The following is a 19,066-nucleotide window of genomic DNA, read 5'->3' on the forward strand; positions in this document are numbered from 1 at the left end:
AAGTATAATACAGGTCTCAATCATACTTAAGTATAATACAGGTCTCAATCATACATTAAGTAAATACAGGTCTCAATCATACATTAAGTATAATACAGGTCTCAATCATACTTAAGTATAATACAGGTCTCAATCATACTTAATGTATAATACAGGTCTCAATCATACTTTAAGTATAATACAGGTCTCAATCATACTTTAAGTATAATACAGGTCTCAATCATACATTAAGTATAATACAGGTCTCAATCATACTTTAAGTATAATACAGGTCTCAATCATACTTTAAGTATAATACAGGTCTCAATCATACTTTAAGTATAATACAGGTCTCAATCATACTTAAGTATAATACAGGTCTCAATCATACATTAAGTATAATACAGGTCTCAATCATACTTAAGTATAATACAGGTCTCAATCATACTTAAGTATAATACAGGTCTCAATCATACTTAAGTATAATACAGGTCTCAATCATACATTAAGTATAATACAGGTCTCAATCATACTTAAGTATAATACAGGTCTCAATCATACTTAAGTATAATACAGGTCTCAATCATACTTTAAGTATAATACAGGTCTCAATCATACATTAAGTATAATACAGGTCTCAATCATACATTAAGTATAATACAGGTCTCAATCATACTTAAGTATAATACAGGTCTCAATCATACATTAAGTATAATACAGGTCTCAATCATACTTTAAGTATAATACAGGTCTCAATCATACTTTAAGTATAATACAGGTCTCAATCATACATTAAGTATAATACAGGTCTCAATCATACTTTAAGTATAATACAGGTCTCAATCATACTTTAAGTATAATACAGGTCTCAATCATACATTAAGTATAATACAGGTCTCAATCATACTTTAAGTATAATACAGGTCTCAATCATACTTAAGTATAATACAGGTCTCAATCATACTTAAGTATAATACAGGTCTCAATCATACATTAAGTATAATACAGGTCTCAATCATACATTAAGTATAATACAGGTCTCAATCATACATTAAGTATAATACAGGTCTCAATCATACTTAAGTATAATACAGGTCTCAATCATACATTAAGTATAATACAGGTCTCAATCATACTTAAGTATAATACAGGTCTCAATCATACTTAAGTATAATACAGGTCTCAATCATACTTTAAGTATAATACAGGTCTCAATCATACATTAAGTATAATACAGGTCTCAATCATACTTTAAGTATAATACAGGTCTCAATCATACTTTAAGTATAATACAGGTCTCAATCATACATTAAGTATAATACAGGTCTCAATCATACTTAAGTATAATACAGGTCTCAATCATACTTAAGTATAATACACGTCTCAATCATACTTAAGTATAATACAGGTCTCAATCATACATTAAGTATAATACAGGTCTCAATCATACTTAAGTATAATACAGGTCTCAATCATACATTAAGTATAATACAGGTCTCAATCATACTTTAAGTATAATACAGGTCTCAATCATACTTTAAGTATAATACAGGTCTCAATCATACTTTAAGTATAATACAGGTCTCAATCATACTTTAAGTATAATACAGGTCTCAATCATACATTAAGTATAATACAGGTCTCAATCATACTTTAAGTATAATACAGGTCTCAATCATACTTTAAGTATAATACAGGTCTCAATCATACATTAAGTATAATACAGGTCTCAATCATACTTTAAGTATAATACTACAGGTCTCAATCATACTTAAGTATAATACAGGTCTCAATCATTAATATAAATACAGGTCTCAATCATACTTTAAGTATAATACAGGTCTCAATCATACTTAAGTATAATACAGGTCTCAATCATACTTTAAGTATAATACAGGTCTCAATCATACTTAAGTATAATACAGGTCTCAATCATACTTAAGTATAATACAGGTCTCAATCATACATTAAGTATAATACAGGTCTCAATCATACTTAAGTATAATACAGGTCTCAATCATACTTAAGTATAATACAGGTCTCAATCATACTTAAGTATAATACAGGTCTCAATCATACTTTAAGTATAATACAGGTCTCAATCATACATTAAGTATAATACAGGTCTCAATCATACATTAAGTATAATACAGGTCTCAATCATACTTTAAGTATAATACAGGTCTCAATCATACTTTAAGTATAATACAGGTCTCAATCATACTTTAAGTATAATACAGGTCTCAATCATACTTTAAGTATAATACAGGTCTCAATCATACATTAAGTATAATACAGGTCTCAATCATACTTTAAGTATAATACAGGTCTCAATCATACAATATATAACAGGTCTCAATCATACTTTAAGTATAATACAGGTCTCAATCATACATTAAGTATAATACAGGTCTCAATCATACTTTAAGTATAATACAGGTCTCAATCATACTTTAAGTATAATACAGGTCTCAATCATACTTTAAGTTAATACAGGTCTCAATCATACTTTAAGTATAATACAGGTCTCAATCATACTTTAAGTATAATACAGGTCTCAATCATACTTTAAGTATAATACAGGTCTCAATCATACTTTAAGTATAATAGGAAAGCATCCAACCGGAAAGTGTACACACTGCAGCCAGCCAGAAACTGTTGAGCATTTTTACTGCTTTGCAGGAAATATAGTACTCAGAGAAATGTGCTTTTCCAGACACTGAAGAAAGCAAAATTCCATGACTTGTCGCTATCAGGGCTGTTAGGGAAAACATCAGGCAATATATATTGTGAGATTATTAAATTTCTAAGATAAATTGATCCATTTAAAATAATCTAGAGTTTTGGTTCTTTCTTTTGTTTCTTTTGTTTCTTGTTTTCTGCATAGTCTCTTGTCCACACTCCAGTCCAGTTGGTGGCGGTAATGCGCCTACAAGTTGGTTTGCCAACCGCCAATAAACACTAAAGAAGAGGAAGAAGAAGCACTACAACTCCCAGCAGCCTCTGCGTGACCGGAAGCCGTGAAGCCTCCGTCAGAGAAGAATAAAAAGGTAAACAGCTGATAGTCTCTGTACCGTATTTAATAACAGCTGATAGTCTGTAATATACCGTATTTAATAACAGCTGATAGTCTGTAGTATACCGTATTTAATAACAGCTGATAGTCTGTAGTATACCGTATTTAATAACAGCTGATAGTCTGTAGTATACCGTATTTAATAACAGCTGATAGTCTGTAGTATACCGTATTTAATAACAGCTGATAGTCTGTAGTATACAGTATTTAATAACAGCTGATAGTCTGTAATATACAGTATTTAATAACAGCTGATAGTCTGTAGTATACAGTATTTAATAACAGCTGATAGTCTGTAGTATACAGTATTTAATAACAGCTGATAGTCTGTAATATACAGTATTTAATAACAGCTGATAGTCTGTAGTATACAGTATTTAATAACAGCTGATAGTCTGTAGTATACAGTATTTAATAACAGCTGATAGTCTGTAGTATATGGCTGATAGCACTACTTGGTGTGAGGAAGCAGCCTCTGATCTTAGAGTATAACATTTCAACAGAAGGTCGTTGCTCTGAGGAAGGACTTAGTTAACGTGATACAAGTGAGCCTTAAATTACTGACAGTTTCTGACAGCATAGCTAACATGTCTGTTTCTAACTCAGCCTGCTGTTACTGTAACAAGGCTAACAGGCTAACAAGCTAACAGGCTAACAAGCTAACAGGCTAACAGACTAACAGGCTAACAGACTAACAGGCTAACAAGCTAACAGGCTAACAAGCTAACAGGCTAACAGACTAACAGACTAACAGACTAACAAGCTAACAGACTAACAGACTAACAAGCTAACAGACTAACAGACTAACAGACTAACAGGCTAACAGGCTAACAGACTAACAGGCTAATATGCTAACAGGCTAACATGCTAACAGACTAACAAGCTAACATGCTAACAGACTAACAAGCTAACATGCTAACAGACTAACAAGCTAACAGGCTAACAAGCTAACAGACTAAACAGTAGTGATGGCAGTTTGACACTGAAGCTTCGAAAGGAGCTTCAATCCTGGACTTCCTGTTCCATAGAAGCAGTGCTTCTGCTTCGAAGCTTGCTTCAAATCACGTGACATATGACGTCCGAAGCTGCAACTGCTTCATTTCCTGAATCACTCACTGATTCGCGGTCCATTCACGCGATTCAATGCACTGCCTCGTCTCGATTCTGACAGGTGACAGGTTGAAACAGTTTCGAATGTGAGCGCTTCAACACTTTATGACCGCTCTAAACAATGCGCAATGTGTGGGTTGTTGTCGTAGTTTGCGTTGTTGTGTTGAGTTGTTGTTGGCATTGCATTTGATATCATTATAGAGCAAGCCAGGAAGAAAGATAGGTCGTTCTGGGAAACACTTTGAAATGTGGAGAAGTTCTGAACAAAATGACAATTCTCAGTAATATAAAAACAGTTCAGTAGTTTAAGCAATAGATAGCCCAGTGGGTCGAGTCGGCGGCCCGAATGCGGCGATGTCCTCCGCGGAGCTGGTTCAAAGCCCGGAATGGATGTACTTTTGATCATTGCTCTTCAACTTTAATACTTTAATAACTGATAAAAGGCCCTCTCCTCCCAAAAACATGTCCAGCACTCTCTAGTAACCCAATACACACAATTATCAATCTTTAATTGCAAATAGTGTGTGTGTGTGTGTGTGTGTGTGTGTGTGTGTGTGTGTGTGTGTGTGTGTGTGTGTGTGTGTGTGTGTGTGTGTGTGTGTGTGTGTGTGTGTGTGTGTGTGTGTGTGTGTGTGTGTGTGTGTGTGTGTGTGTGTGTGTGTGTGTGTGTGTGTGTGTGTGTGTGTGTGTGTGTGTGTGTGTGTGTGTGTGTGTGTGTGTGTGTATATATAATATGTTTCAAGGCAATGATACGTTAAACCCACTGCAGCCTTGCACTTCGCCAGGAGAGGTCGCTGTAACTGAAGCTTCGAGAAATGAACCTATTTCCGACACAATTGTCCAAGTGGTTCAACGCTTCATTCAAAGCTTCATTTACCCATCACTAGCTAACAGGCCAACAGACTAACATGCTAGCAGCAGGGTCTGGTATCTAAAGGGTCTGTGGTTAAAGTCAGGAATAACATCAGGAGGGTCTGTTGCAGAGATGTTCACAAGTCTTTTTTTGCAAGTCCAAGTCAAGTCTCAAGTCTTTGGTCACGAGTCCAAGTCAAATCTCAAGTCTTTGTGGGGTGAGACTTGATCAAGTCTTTGGTCACGAGTCCAAGTCTCAAGTCTTTGTTGGGTGAGACTTGATCAAGTCTCAAGTCTTTGGTCACGAGTCCAAGTCAAGTCTCAAGTCTTTGTGGGGTGAGACTTGATCAAGTCTCAAGTCTTTGGTCACGAGTCCAAGTCTCAAGTCTTTGTGGGGTGAGACTTGATCAAGTCTCAAGTCTTTGGTCACGAGTCCAAGTCTCAAGTCTTTGTGGGGTGAGACTTGATCAAGTCTCAAGTCTTTGGTCACGAGTCCAAGTCAAGTCTCAAGTCTCTAAAACATAAAAGTCTCATGTCTCTTCTGGTTGTAATAAGCCTTCTATTGTCTGCTGCTATCCAGTCTGTTAAGAATACTGCACAGCTATATCTAAGACATTCAAAGCATTGACTGTATTATTATCACTCCTATATCTATTAGCATACAGTATCAGTACTGATTAGTTGTTATATGATCACTTTAAACAGGCTATTGCAATATGAGGACAAACATCACACTTTAGCTAAATGCAAACAACTTATAAGCAAAACACTTCAGAATCAGAAATACTTTATTAATCCCCCGCAGGGAAGCTGTGTTAAAAGTACTTCAAAGTAAACATTTGTTCTGTGCCATTTGCAACTAAAAAACTATTGCTGCAATATTATCTGAAATATACTGAAGTGGTGATATTAAAACATGACCTGTTCCAAAAGAGATATCTACCATTAACACCATTTACCAGCCAGATGCTGGTAAATCATGCAAGTGGCTGGTTCTGTATGTTGCACGCACCAGCCACAAATAACAATGGCAATCTATTGAGTGGCTGGTAACATTTTCAACATGAGGCTAGGCTAGCCATTTGGCCAGTTGACCTCTGCAAACCGTATTGTTGAATTACACTGGTTCTCTAATGACATCTTTTAAGTCTACTATAAATAAACATATTCCTCTATCCTCTCACTCAAACCCAGTGTAATGGTAACCTGGATAAAACCTGTAACATTAACGTTACGTGGTCAACAATAAACCTGTAACCTGCCTATAAACCGACAGATGTATTATGTATGTAACTATGTATTTTTCTACGTTTAACGTTAGCCAGTAGATGGTGGCAGCGGAACGTAATGATTAACGTTACCGACCTTTTTTATGTCATGTGAAGAGTTGGATGTCAACGCCACTCAACGCAAACAAGTGTGACAAGCAAACATTCACTCATCTTTTCAAATATTCAGTTACAAAGCTAGTAGCAAGCTAAGTTAACATTACATAGCTGATGCTGAGCTAAACATGTTTGCTAACCGTCCATATGCGTTAATGTGACTGACCTCTCCGGGTGAGTTTTCAAGTGCCTGATGACATTTGACGTTGTTGCACCAGCATCCTTGATTTTAATATTGCAGACTTTGCAGTGTGCGCTCTTTTGTTGGTGCCGCCGGCGTTTTGTTCGAAGTTTGTATAGTTGAACCTAATTACAAGCGGTACAGCTGCAGGTGTGCCGCCGGTCGCCATGGTGTTACCATGATGTTAATGTTAAAGGTGGGGTAGGTACGTTTGAGAAACCGGCTGAGATACAATTTTTGTTATATTCCATGGAATGCTCTTAACATCCCGATAGCCGGCCCGACTAAAGTAACTGGATGGCCTACCTGCCTGTCAGCCTCTCATCGGGGCACAAACTTATCTCGTGCCCTCATTGGTCATGTGCGCGTTGATTGATTGATTGATTGAAAAGTGTATTAACAGCTTGTATATTGGGTACAGTACAGTACAGCTCAAAACATACAATTGTTAAGGGGATGCAGACCAGAGAAAGACTTTCGTCTTGTTTACATCAGGGTCCCCCATTTCCAATTCATCATGTCATTTAAGACATATAAGACATATTTGACATACAGATGGCTTATTTACAATTTACATACAGGTGGTTTTTTACATACAGATTGCTTGTTTACAATTTTCATTTTAGATTTCGTTCTAATACATCCTAACCGGACATTTAAGACATACCAAGTCTACAGATATACAGTTAGTAACAGAGTCTAAAATGCGAGTATATATCCATGTGTGTTAGAGGAGGGGCTCTGTGAGGAAGTGGCAGATTTTCTCCGGTTGTGTATTTCCAAATTCTAGCGATCTCGAGCCGGTTTCTCAAACTTACCTACCCCACCTTTAATACGCCAAAAATAGAAAACACAATGATTGTTCACGAGTCCCAAAACACGAGTCCAAGTCGAGTCCGAAGTCTTTTTAGCAGGAGTCCAAGTCAAGTCTGAAGTCTCTGTGTGTGCGACTTAAGTGCGACTCGAGTCCGAGTCACAGACTCGAGTCCCCATCTCTGGTCTGTTGTAATATTTACTCATATTTAAAACAGGGAGATCTTTATTGTTTCTGTCTGTGATGACGGTTTGATTAATAAAGTGTTGTTGTTTCCAGATGATGAAGAGTAAAGCTGACGAGGAAGAATACTGGAACAGCTCCAAGTACAAAGCCTTCACCTTCGATGATGAAGACGACGAGTTCAGCCGGGTGAGACCTGAGTCAGCATTATGAGTCCTTAACCCCGACATGAGTCAGCATTATGAGTCCTTAACCCCGACATGAGTCAGCATTATGAGTCCTAACCCCTGAGTCAGCGTTATGAGTCCTAACCCCTGAGTCAGCGTTATGAGTCCTAACCCCTGAGTCAGCGTTATGAGTCCTAACCCCTGAGTCAGCGTTATGAGTCCTAACCCCTGAGTCAGCATTATGAGTCCTGACCCCTGAGTCAGCGTTATGAGTCCTGACCCCTGAGTCAGCATTATGAGTCCTGACCCCTGAGTCAGCGTTATGAGTCCTAACCCCTGAGTCAGCATTATGAGTCCTGACCCCTGAGTCAGCGTTATGAGTCCTAACCCCTGAGTCAGCGTTATGAGTCCTAACCCCTGAGTCAGCGTTATGAGTCCTAACCCCTGAGTCAGCGCTATGAGTCCTTAACCCCGACATGAGTCAGCATTATGAGTCCTAACCCCTGAGTCAGCGTTATGAGTCCTAACCCCTGAGTCAGCGTTATGAGTCCTAACCCCTGAGTCAGCGTTATGAGTCCTAAACCCTGAGTCAGCATTATGAGTCCTGACCCCTGAGTCAGCGTTATGAGTCCTAACCCCTGAGTCAGCATTATGAGTCCTGACCCCTGAGTCAGCGTTATGAGTCCTAACCCCTGAGTCAGCGTTATGAGTCCTAACCCCTGAGTCAGCGTTATGAGTCCTAACCCCTGAGTCAGCGTTATGAGTCCTAACCCCTGAGTCAGCGTTATGAGTCCTAACCCCTGAGTCAGCATTATGAGTCCTGAACCCTGAGTCAGCATTATGAGGCCTGAACCCTGAGTCAGCGTTATGAGTCCTAACCCCTGAGTCAGCGTTATGAGTCCTAACCCCTGAGTCAGCGTTATGAGTCCTAACCCCTGAGTCAGCGTTATGAGTCCTAACCCCTGAGTCAGCGTTATGAGTCCTAACCCCTGAGTCAGCATTATGAGTCCTAACCCCTGAGTCAGCATTATGAGTCCTGAACCCTGAGTCAGCATTATGAGTCCTAACCCCTGTGTCAGCGTTATGAGTCCTAACCCCTGAGTCAGCGTTATGAGTCCTAACCCCTGAGTCAGCGTTATGAGTCCTAACCCCTGAGTCAGCGCTATGAGTCCTAACCCCTGAGTCAGCATTATGAGTCCTAACCCCTGAGTCAGCGTTATGAGTCCTAACCCCTGAGTCAGCATTATGAGTCCTAACCCCTGAGTCAGCGTTATGAGTCCTAACCCCTGAGTCAGCGTTATGAGTCCTAACCCCTGAGTCAGCGTTATGAGTCCTAACCCCTGAGTCAGCGTTATGAGTCCTGAACCCTGAGTCAGCATTATGAGTCCTAACCCCTGAGTCAGCGCTATGAGTCCTAACCCCTGAGTCAGCATTATGAGTCCTGAACCCTGAGTCAGCATTATGAGTCCTAACCCCTGAGTCAGCGCTATGAGTCCTAACCCCTGAGTCAGCATTATGAGTCCTAACCCCTGAGTCAGCGTTATGAGTCCTAACCCCTGAGTCAGCGCTATGAGTCCTAACCCCTGAGTCAGCGTTATGAGTCCTAACCCCTGAGTCAGCATTATGAGTCCTAACCCCTGAGTCAGCGCTATGAGTCCTAACCCCTGAGTCAGCATTATGAGTCCTGAACCCTGAGTCAGCATTATGAGTCCTAACCCCTGAGTCAGCGTTATGAGTCCTAACCCCTGAGTCAGCGTTATGAGTCCTAACCCCTGAGTCAGCATTATGAGTCCTGAACCCTGAGTCAGCACTATGAGTCCTAACCCCTGAGTCAGCATTATGAGTCCTAACCCCTGAGTCAGCGCTATGAGTCCTAACCCCTGAGTCAGCATTATGAGTCCTAACCCCTGAGTCAGCGTTATGAGTCCTAACCCCTGAGTCAGCATTATGAGTCCTAACCCCTGAGTCAGCATTATGAGTCCTAACCCCTGAGTCAGCGTTATGAAGTCCTAACCCCTGAGTCAGCGTTATGAGTCCTAACCCCTGAGTCAGCATTATGAGTCCTAACCCCTGAGTCAGCGCTATGAGTCCTAACCCCTGAGTCAGCATTATGAGTCCTAACCCCTGAGTCAGCATTATGAGTCCCTAACCCCTGAGTCAGCATTATGAGTCCTAACCCCTGAGTCAGCGCTATGAGTCCTAACCCCTGAGTCAGCATTATGAGTCCTAACCCCTGAGTCAGCATTATGAGTCCTAACCCCTGAGTCAGCGTTATGAGTCCTAACCCCTGAGTCAGCGCTATGAGTCCTAACCCCTGAGTCAGCATTATGAGTCCTAACCCCTGAGTCAGCATTATGAGTCCTAACCCCTGAGTCAGCGTTATGAGTCCTAACCCCTGAGTCAGCATTATGAGTCCTAACCCCTGAGTCAGCGTTATGAGTCCTAACCCCTGAGTCAGCGTTATGAGTCCTAACCCCTGAGTCAGCATTATGAGTCCTAACCCCTGAGTCAGCGTTATGAGTCCTAACCCCTGAGTCAGCATTATGAGTCCTAACCCCTGAGTCAGCATTATGAGTCCTAACCCCTGAGTCAGCGTTATGAGTCCTAACTCCTGAGTCAGCGTTATGAGTCCTAACCCCTGAGTCAGCGTTATGAGTTATTCCTCTGTGTTTCAGTTGAAAGAGTCGAAGCAGGCGGTGAACAGCATCCGCCGTCTGGTGGAGGAAGATGATGATGAAGAGGACGTGGAGAAGATCAGCTGGAGCGGAGAGCCTGTGGGGAGTGAGTTTATTATTATTATCAACACCTGTGGGCAGTCCTGGGCTGGGATTGGCTGTTGCAGCTGAGTTTATTGTTTCGTTGGAACGCTGACACAGCATTCCCACTATCTGTTTTGCTACGCACGAAATTCTTTATTATTCCACCGAGTTATTTTGCGCTGCTTCTCCTCCCGCATTGAACATCGCAGAAACTCCGTTCAAACATCAAAACGTTCAGCTCGGTAGGGAATCGATGGCTATTACTTTTCTCATTCATAACTTTCATAATTCCAGAGATACATCCCATAATACATCACATTTTTAAACCTCATTCCAACTTTAAAATGTCACACATCTTTCTGACATTATTCATATTAAACAACTTTTAAATCTGATTCATACTTTTAGAGATATTAAACATTGTTCAGACCTTGGTACAGAGGTTTTCTTCACATTTGAACATTAGTGTGTATTGAGCAGCTCGGTGCGTGATGTCACAGCTAGAGTGGAGGAGAGCTTGAAATTCGCCTTAATATTTCTTTTTAAACCTGCCATAATTCCCAAACCCTACATTCCTGAGACATCATTTATCATGACAAACGTAGGAAAACATCTCGTAGCTTGAAAAATGAAAAAAAATTAAGCTAAATAATTAATCAAGATGCCTCTTGACGGCATGAAGTGACAACAACATTCAACATGTCTCCATTAAAGCCAAATGTAAATTCAAGCTGATATTTACTCACAGCAGCAGCCGCACACCTTTAGTTAATCTGCCAAAAAGGCCACATTATTGACCGAAAGTACACAAAAAGTACAGTTTTAAGATTTCTTCAAATGCCGTTGCCATGGCAACACAATGCTCACTATGAAACACGGTTAACTTTAGTTCAAATGCTTGAAATGGCCCAAAACTTCACAGGTTTGTTAACGATGCAGCCATCAACGCATCTAAGCGTATTATGGTATGTCATCAAATGCCGTTGCCATGGCGACAGATCATTCGCCATAAAGTTAGTTCAAAAAGTTTGCAGTTCAAATATTCTGCTGCTTTTCCAAGCCTTTTTACTTTCTTCTCTCATCACACATTCAAGCCCCCAGTGTTCATGTATCATTTCAATCTCAATTCTTCTTACACATTTCAGCATAGCAGTTCAGCGTCAGCTTTTCAGCATAAAGCATTCCCACTAGCAATTTCTTCAGGAATTGCATTCTCTAGTTGTAATCATTCTGCTTCGTCTCCTCAGGTATATCCTGGTCTGTGAACGAGACGGCAGCATCCAATCAGAGGACAGACAGAGAGCCCGCCTTCCCCAAAATCAACACTGACACCTCAACGACCAGCAAGAGCCAATCAGGATACTCCCTGAGCTCCCTGTTCAAAGGTGAGACGGACAGGTGAAAGACAGACAGGTGGGAGACAGACAGATGAGAGCCAGACAGGTGAGAGACGGACAGGTGACACAGGTGAGAGACGGACAGGTGAGAGACGGACAGGTGAGAGACGGACAAGTGAGAGACAGACATGTGTCAGAGAGACAGACATGTGTCAGAGAGACAGACAGGTGAGAGAGAGGTGAGAGACGGACAGGTGAGAGACGGACAGGTGAGAGACAGACAGGTGGGAGACAGACAGATGACACAGGTGAAAGAGAGACAGGTGAGAGACGGACAGGTGAGAGACGAACAGGTGAGAGACAGACAGATGAGAGCCAGACAGGTGGGTGACAGACAGATGAGAGACAGGCAGGTGAGAGACGGACGGGTGACACAGGTGAAAGAGAGACAGGTGAGAGACGGACAGGTGAGAGACGGACAGGTGAGAGACGGACAAGTGAGAGACAGACAGGTGTCAGAGAGACAGACATGTGTCAGAGAGACAGACAGGTGGGTGACAGACAGATGAGAGACAGGCAGGTGAGAGACGGACGGGTGACACAGGTGAAAGAGAGACAGGTGAGAGACGGACAGGTGAGAGACGGACAAGTGAGAGACAGACAGACAGATGAGAGCCAGACAGGTGGGTGACAGACAGATGAGAGACAGGCAGGTGAGAGACGGACGGGTGACACAGGTGAAAGAGAGACAGGTGAGAGACGGACAGGTGAGAGACGGACAGGTGAGAGACGGACAGGTGAGAGACAGACAGGTGGGAGACAGACAGATGAGAGCCAGACAGGTGGGTGACAGACAGATGAGAGACAGGCAGGTGAGAGACGGACAGGTGACACAGGTGAAAGAGAGACAGGTGAGAGACGGACAGGTGAGAGAGAGGTGAGAGACGGGAGAGGTGAGAGACGGACGGGTGAGAGACGGACAGGTGAGAGACGGACAAGTGAGAGATGGACAGGTGAGAGACAGACAGGTGACACAGGTGAGAGACAGACAGGTGAGAGAGAGGTGAGAGACGGACAGGTGAGAGACGGACAGGTGAGAGACGGACAGGTGAGAGACAGACAGGTGGGAGACAGACAGATGAGAGCCAGACAGGTGGGTGACAGACAGATGAGAGACAGGCAGGTGAGAGACGGACAGGTGACACAGGTGAAAGAGAGACAGGTGAGAGACGGACAGGTGAGAGAGAGGTGAGAGACAGAGAGGTGAGAGACGGACAGGTGAGAGACGGACAGGTGAGAGACGGACAGGTGAGAGACGGACAGGTGAGAGACAGACAGGTGACACAGGTGAGAGACAGACAGGTGAGAGAGAGGTGAGAGACGGACAGGTGAGAGACGGACAGGTGAGAGACGGACCGAGACATATAGGTGTATGTATGAAACTGAAGGGAGATTTTTTTTCTCTGCAGGGAAAACTAAAGGAGGAAACTTCCAGCAGTTCACAGACTGTGAGTAAAATACACTCTGTGTGAGTTAGTGAATGAATAGATCAGTTAGTTAGTGAATGAATGAGTTAATGGGTTAATGAGTTAGTGAATGGATGGGTTAATGAGTTAGTGAATGGATGGGTTAATGAGTTAGTGAATGAATGGGTTAGTGAATGAATGGGTTAATGAGTTAGTGAATGAATGGGTTAATGGGTTAATGAGTTAGTGAATGAATGAGTTAATGGGTTAATGAGTTAGTGAATGAATGGGTTAATGGGTTAATGAGTTAGTGAATGAATGGGTTAATGAGTTAGTGAATGAATGGGTTAATGGGTTAATGAGTTTGTGAATGGATGGGGAATGGGTTAATGGGTTAATGAATTAGTGAATGAATGGGTTAATGAGTTAATGGGTTAATGAGTTAAAGGGTTAATGGGTTAGTGAATGGATGGGGAATGGGTTAGTGAATGGATGGGGAATGGGTTAATGAATGGATGGGGAATGGGTTAATGGGTTAATGAGTTAGTGAGTGAATGGGATAATGGGTTGATGAATGAATGGGTTAATGAGTTAATTGGTTAATGAGTTAGTGAATGAATGGGTTAGTGAATGGATGGGGAATGGGTTAATGGGTTGATGAATGAATAGGTTAATGAGTTAATGGGTTAATGAGTTAGTGAATGAATGGGTTAGTGAATGGATGGGGAATGGGTTAATGGGTAAATGAGTTAGAGAATTGATGGGGAATGGGTTAATGAGTTAGTTAATGAGTTAATGAGTTAATGGGTTAATGAGTTAGTGAATGAATGGGTTAGTGAATGGATGGGGAATGGGTTAATGGGTAAATGAGTTAGTGAATGGATGGGGAATGGGTTAATGAGTTAATGAATTAATGGGTTAGTGAATGGATGGGGAATGGGTTAATGGGTTAATGAGTTAGTGAATGGATGGGGAATGGGTTAATGAGTTAGTGAATGGATGGGGAATGGGTTAATGGGTTGATGAATTAATGGGTTAATGAGTTAATGGGTTAATGAGTTAATGAATTAATGGGTTAGTGAATGGATGGGGAATGGGTTAATGGGTTAATGAGTTAGTGAATGGATGGGGAATGGGTTAATGAGTTAGTGAATGGATGGGGAATGGGTTAATGAGTTGATGAATTAATGGGTTAATGAGTTAATGAGTTAATGAGTTAATGAGTTAGTGAATGAATGGGTTAATGGGTTAGTGAATGGATGGGTAATGGGTTAATGGGTTGATGAATTAATGGGTTAATGGATTAATGAGTTAATGGGTTAATGAGTTAGTGAATGAATGGGTTAATGGGTTAGTGAATGGATGGGGAATGGGTTAATGGGTTAGCCTAATGTTAAAGTGTTTGTGTCGTAGCGCTCACCGACTCCTCTCTCCGGCTCTATGCTCCAGAACTCCGAAAACCCAAATCTGAATACAAGGTACGAAATAAATCTGATGAAGGAATTTCATTTGATCCGTTTCCTAACAAGCTGGTTCTGTTTCAGGGTTACATCAGTGATTGGTTCTGTTTCAGGGTTACATCAGTGATTGGTTCTGTTTCAGGGTTACATCAGTGATTGGTTCTGTTTCAGGGTTACATCAGTGATTGGTTCTGTTTCAGGGTTACATCAGTGATTGGTTCTGTTTCAGGATAGCATCAGTGATTGGTCGGTTCTGTTTCAGGATAGCATCAGTGATTGGTCGGTTCTGTTTCAGGATAGCATCAGTGATTGGTTCTGTTTCAGGATAGCATCAGTGATTGGTTCTGTTTCAGGATAGCATCAGTGATTGGTTCTGTTTCAGGATAGCATCAGTGATTGGTCGGTTCTGTTTCAGGGTAGCATCAGTGATTGGTTCTGTTTCAGGATAGCATCAGTGATTGGTTCTGTTTCAGGGTTACATCAGTGATTGGTTCTGTTTCAGGGTTACATCAGTGATTGGTTCTGTTTCAGGATAGCATCAGTGATTGGTTCTGTTTCAGGGTTACATCAGTGATTGGTCCTGTTTCAGGGTTACATCAGTGATTGGTTCTGTTTCAGGGTTACATCAGTGATTGGTTCTGTTTCAGGATAGCATCAGTGATTGGTTCTGTTTCAGGATAGCATCAGTGATTGGTTCTGTTTCAGGGTTACATCAGTGATTGGTTCTGTTTCAGGATAGCATCAGTGATTGGTTCTGTTTCAGGATTACATCAGTTATTGGTTCTGTTTCAGGGTAGCATCAGTGATTGGTTCTGTTTCAGGATAGCATCAGTGATTGGTTCTGTTTCAGGATAGCATCAGTGATTGGTTCTGTTTCAGGATAGCATCAGTGATTGGTTCTGTTTCAGGATAGCATCAGTGATTGGTTCTGTTTCAGGATAGCATCAGTGATTGGTTCTGTTTCAGGGTAGCATCAGTGATTGGTCGGTTCTGTTTCAGGATAGCATCAGTGATTGGTTCTGTTTCAGGGTTACATCAGTGATTGGTTCTGTTTCAGGATAGCATCAATGATTGGTTCTGTTTCAGGATAGCATCTGTGATTGGTTCTGTTTCAGGATTACATCAGTGATTGGTTCTGTTTCAGGGTTACATCAGTGATTGGTTCTGTTTCAGGATAGCATCAATGATTGGTTCTGTTTCAGGATAGCATCAGTGATTGGTTCTGTTTCAGGATAGCATCAGTGATTGGTTCTGTTCAGGATAGCATCAGTGATTGGTTCTGTTTCAGGATAGCATCAGTGATTGGTTCTGTTTCAGGATAGCATCAGTGATTGGTTCTGTTTCAGGATAGCATCAGTGATTGGTCGGTTCTGTTTCAGGATAGCATCAGTGATTGGTTCTGTTTCAGGATAGCATCAGTGATTGGTTCTGTTTCAGGATAGCATCAGTGATTGGTTCTGTTTCAGGGTTACATCAGTGATTGGTTCTGTTTCAGGATAGCATCAGTGATTGGTCGGTTCTGTTTCAGGATAGCATCAGTGATTGGTTCTGTTTCAGGATAGCATCAGTGATTGGTTCTGTTTCAGGATAGCATCAGTGATTGGTTCTGTTTCAGGATAGCATCAGTGATTGGTTCTGTTTCAGGGTAGCATCAGTGATTGGTCGGTTCTGTTTCAGGGTAGCATCAGTGATTGGTTCTGTTTCAGGATAGCATCAGTGATTGGTTCTGTTTCAGGGTTACATCAGTGATTGGTTCTGTTTCAGGATAGCATCAATGATTGGTTCTGTTTCAGGATAGCATCTGTGATTGGTTCTGTTTCAGGATAGCATCAGTGATTGGTCGGTTCTGTTTCAGGGTAGCATCAGTGATTGGTTCTGTTTCAGGGTAGCATCAGTGATTGGTTCTGTTTCAGGATTACATCAGTGATTGGTTCTGTTTCAGGGTTACATCAGTGATTGGTTCTGTTTCAGGATAGCATCAATGATTGGTTCTGTTTCAGGATAGCATCAGTGATTGGTTCTGTTTCAGGATAGCATCAGTGATTGGTTCTGTTTCAGGATAGCATCAGTGATTGGTTCTGTTTCAGGGTAGCATCAGTGATTGGTCGGTTCTGTTTCAGGATTACATCAGTTATTGGTTCTGTTTCAGGATAGCATCAGTGATTGGTTCTGTTTCAGGATAGCATCAGTGATTGGTTCTGTTTCAGGATAGCATCAGTGATTGGTTCTGTTTCAGGATAGCATCAGTGATTGGTTCTGTTTCAGGGTAGCATCAGTGATTGGTTCTGTTTCAGGATAGCATCAGTGATTGGTTCTGTTTCAGGGTTACATCAGTGATTGGTTCTGTTTCAGGATAGCATCAGTGATTGGTTCTGTTTCAGGATAGCATCAGTGATTGGTTCTGTTTCAGGATAGCATCAGTTATTGGTTCTGTTTCAGGGTTACATCAGTGATTGGTTCTGTTTCAGGATAGCATCAGTGATTGGTTCTGTTTCAGGGTAGCATCAGTGATTGGTTCTGTTTCAGGATAGCATCAGTGATTGGTTCTGTTTCAGGATAGCATCAGTGATTGGTTCTGTTTCAGGTTTACATCAGTGATTGGTTCTGTTTCAGGGTTACATCAGTGATTGGTTCTGTTTCAGGATAGCATCAGTGATTGGTTCTGTTTCAGGATAGCATCAGTGATTGGTTCTGTTTCAGGATAGCATCAGTGATTGGTTCTGTTTCAGGATAGCATCAGTGATTGGTCGGTTCTGTTTCAGGATTACATCAGTGATTGGTTCTGTTTCAGGATAGCATCAGTGATTGGTTCTGTTTCAGGATAGCATCAGTTATTGGTTCTGTTTCAGGGTTACATCAGTGATTGGTTCTGTTTCAGGATAGCATCAGTGATTGGTTCTGTTTCAGGATAGCATCAGTGATTGGTTCTGTTTCAGGGTAGCATCAGTGATTGGTTCTGTTTCAGGATAGCATCAGTGATTGGTTCTGTTTCAGGTTTACATCAGTGATTGGTTCTGTTTCAGGGTTACATCAGTGATTGGTTCTGTTTCAGGATAGCATCAGTGATTGGTTCTGTTTCAGGATAGCATCAGTGATTGGTTCTGTTTCAGGATAGCATCAGTGATTGGTTCTGTTTCAGGATAGCATCAGTGATTGGTCGGTTCTGTTTCAGGATTACATCAGTGATTGGTTCTGTTTCAGGATAGCATCAGTGATTGGTTCTGTTTCAGGATAGCATCAGTTATTGGTTCTGTTTCAGGGTTACATCAGTGATTGGTTCTGTTTCAGGATAGCATCAGTGATTGGTTCTGTTTCAGGATAGCATCAGTGATTGGTTCTGTTTCAGGGTAGCATCAGTGATTGGTTCTGTTTCAGGATAGCATCAGTGATTGGTTCTGTTTCAGGTTTACATCAGTGATTGGTTCTGTTTCAGGGTTACATCAGTGATTGGTTCTGTTTCAGGATAGCATCAGTGATTGGTTCTGTTTCAGGATAGCATCAGTGATTGGTTCTGTTTCAGGATAGCATCAGTGATTGGTTCTGTTTCAGGATAGCATCAGTGATTGGTCGGTTCTGTTTCAGGATTACATCAGTGATTGGTCGCCTGAGGAGACGGTTCAGAGGATGCAGCACGGAAAGGTAACACACCTGTAAACACACACTGCAGTACTACATGTTCTGCAAATACAGTGTATAGTACAGAACTGCTCCTGGGGTATAATGCAGTACGCTGTACTTATACTTCAGGCGGTGTGTAATGCAGTAATGCAGTACTCTGTGTACTTATACTTCAGGCGGTGTATAATGCATTACTCTGTGTACTTGTACTTCAGGCTGTGTATAATGCACTTAAATCACTTCAGAACAAAAAGGTTTCTAGTTTCCCACAAAAAATGAAGGTCAGTGATTCTTTTATTTCAGATGGTATGTCTAATGCCTTCATTGCTCACTTCAAAAAGGCTGGTCATGGTCGTACTCACAGCCCTAGTCAAGAGATGAACTAGCTTCTTTCTCGGTCTCTGAAGTCTTACAGGGTTTGCACTCAATTGATCCTACAAAGTCTGCCGGGCCTGACGGCCTCGACCCGTTCTTTTTAAAAATTGCAGCTCAGATTATTGCACAACCAGTAACTGATATTTGTAACCTCTCCCTGTCCACTCACACACTGCCAGCTGTGTGGAAGCAAGCTCTGGTATCGCCCCTCTTGAAAGCTGGTGATCCCACGGAGTTGAATAACTATCGTCCTATCTCAAATTGTTCTGTGTTATCAAAGATTCTTGAGTCCCTAGTTTCTACT

The 19,066-nt window shown here is 41.5% G+C and overlaps 1 protein-coding gene across 2 annotated transcripts in view; it reads left to right on the forward strand.

Annotated features, from left to right (window-relative positions):
• The first annotated feature begins 2,948 nt into the window (after positions 1 to 2,948).
• Positions 2,949 to 19,066, forward strand: part of vipas39 (VPS33B interacting protein, apical-basolateral polarity regulator, spe-39 homolog) — a 31,300-nt gene continuing 15,182 nt past the window's right edge. For both annotated transcript variants that reach the window (XM_034199232.1, XM_034199231.1), the window contains exons 1-7: positions 2,949 to 3,029; positions 7,677 to 7,769; positions 10,423 to 10,528; positions 11,754 to 11,891; positions 13,313 to 13,351; positions 14,723 to 14,787; positions 18,352 to 18,408. In XM_034199232.1, the coding sequence (XP_034055123.1) occupies positions 7,677 to 7,769; positions 10,423 to 10,528; positions 11,754 to 11,891; positions 13,313 to 13,351; positions 14,723 to 14,787; positions 18,352 to 18,408 (498 nt within the window). In that variant the 5' untranslated portion in view covers positions 2,949 to 3,029. The remainder of the gene's footprint in view (positions 3,030 to 7,676; positions 7,770 to 10,422; positions 10,529 to 11,753; positions 11,892 to 13,312; positions 13,352 to 14,722; positions 14,788 to 18,351; positions 18,409 to 19,066) is intronic.

The sequence above is a fragment of the Gymnodraco acuticeps genome, unplaced genomic scaffold, assembly GCF_902827175.1.
Source record: "Gymnodraco acuticeps unplaced genomic scaffold, fGymAcu1.1, whole genome shotgun sequence".
In the NCBI taxonomy this organism is placed as follows: domain Eukaryota; kingdom Metazoa; phylum Chordata; class Actinopteri; order Perciformes; family Bathydraconidae; genus Gymnodraco; species Gymnodraco acuticeps.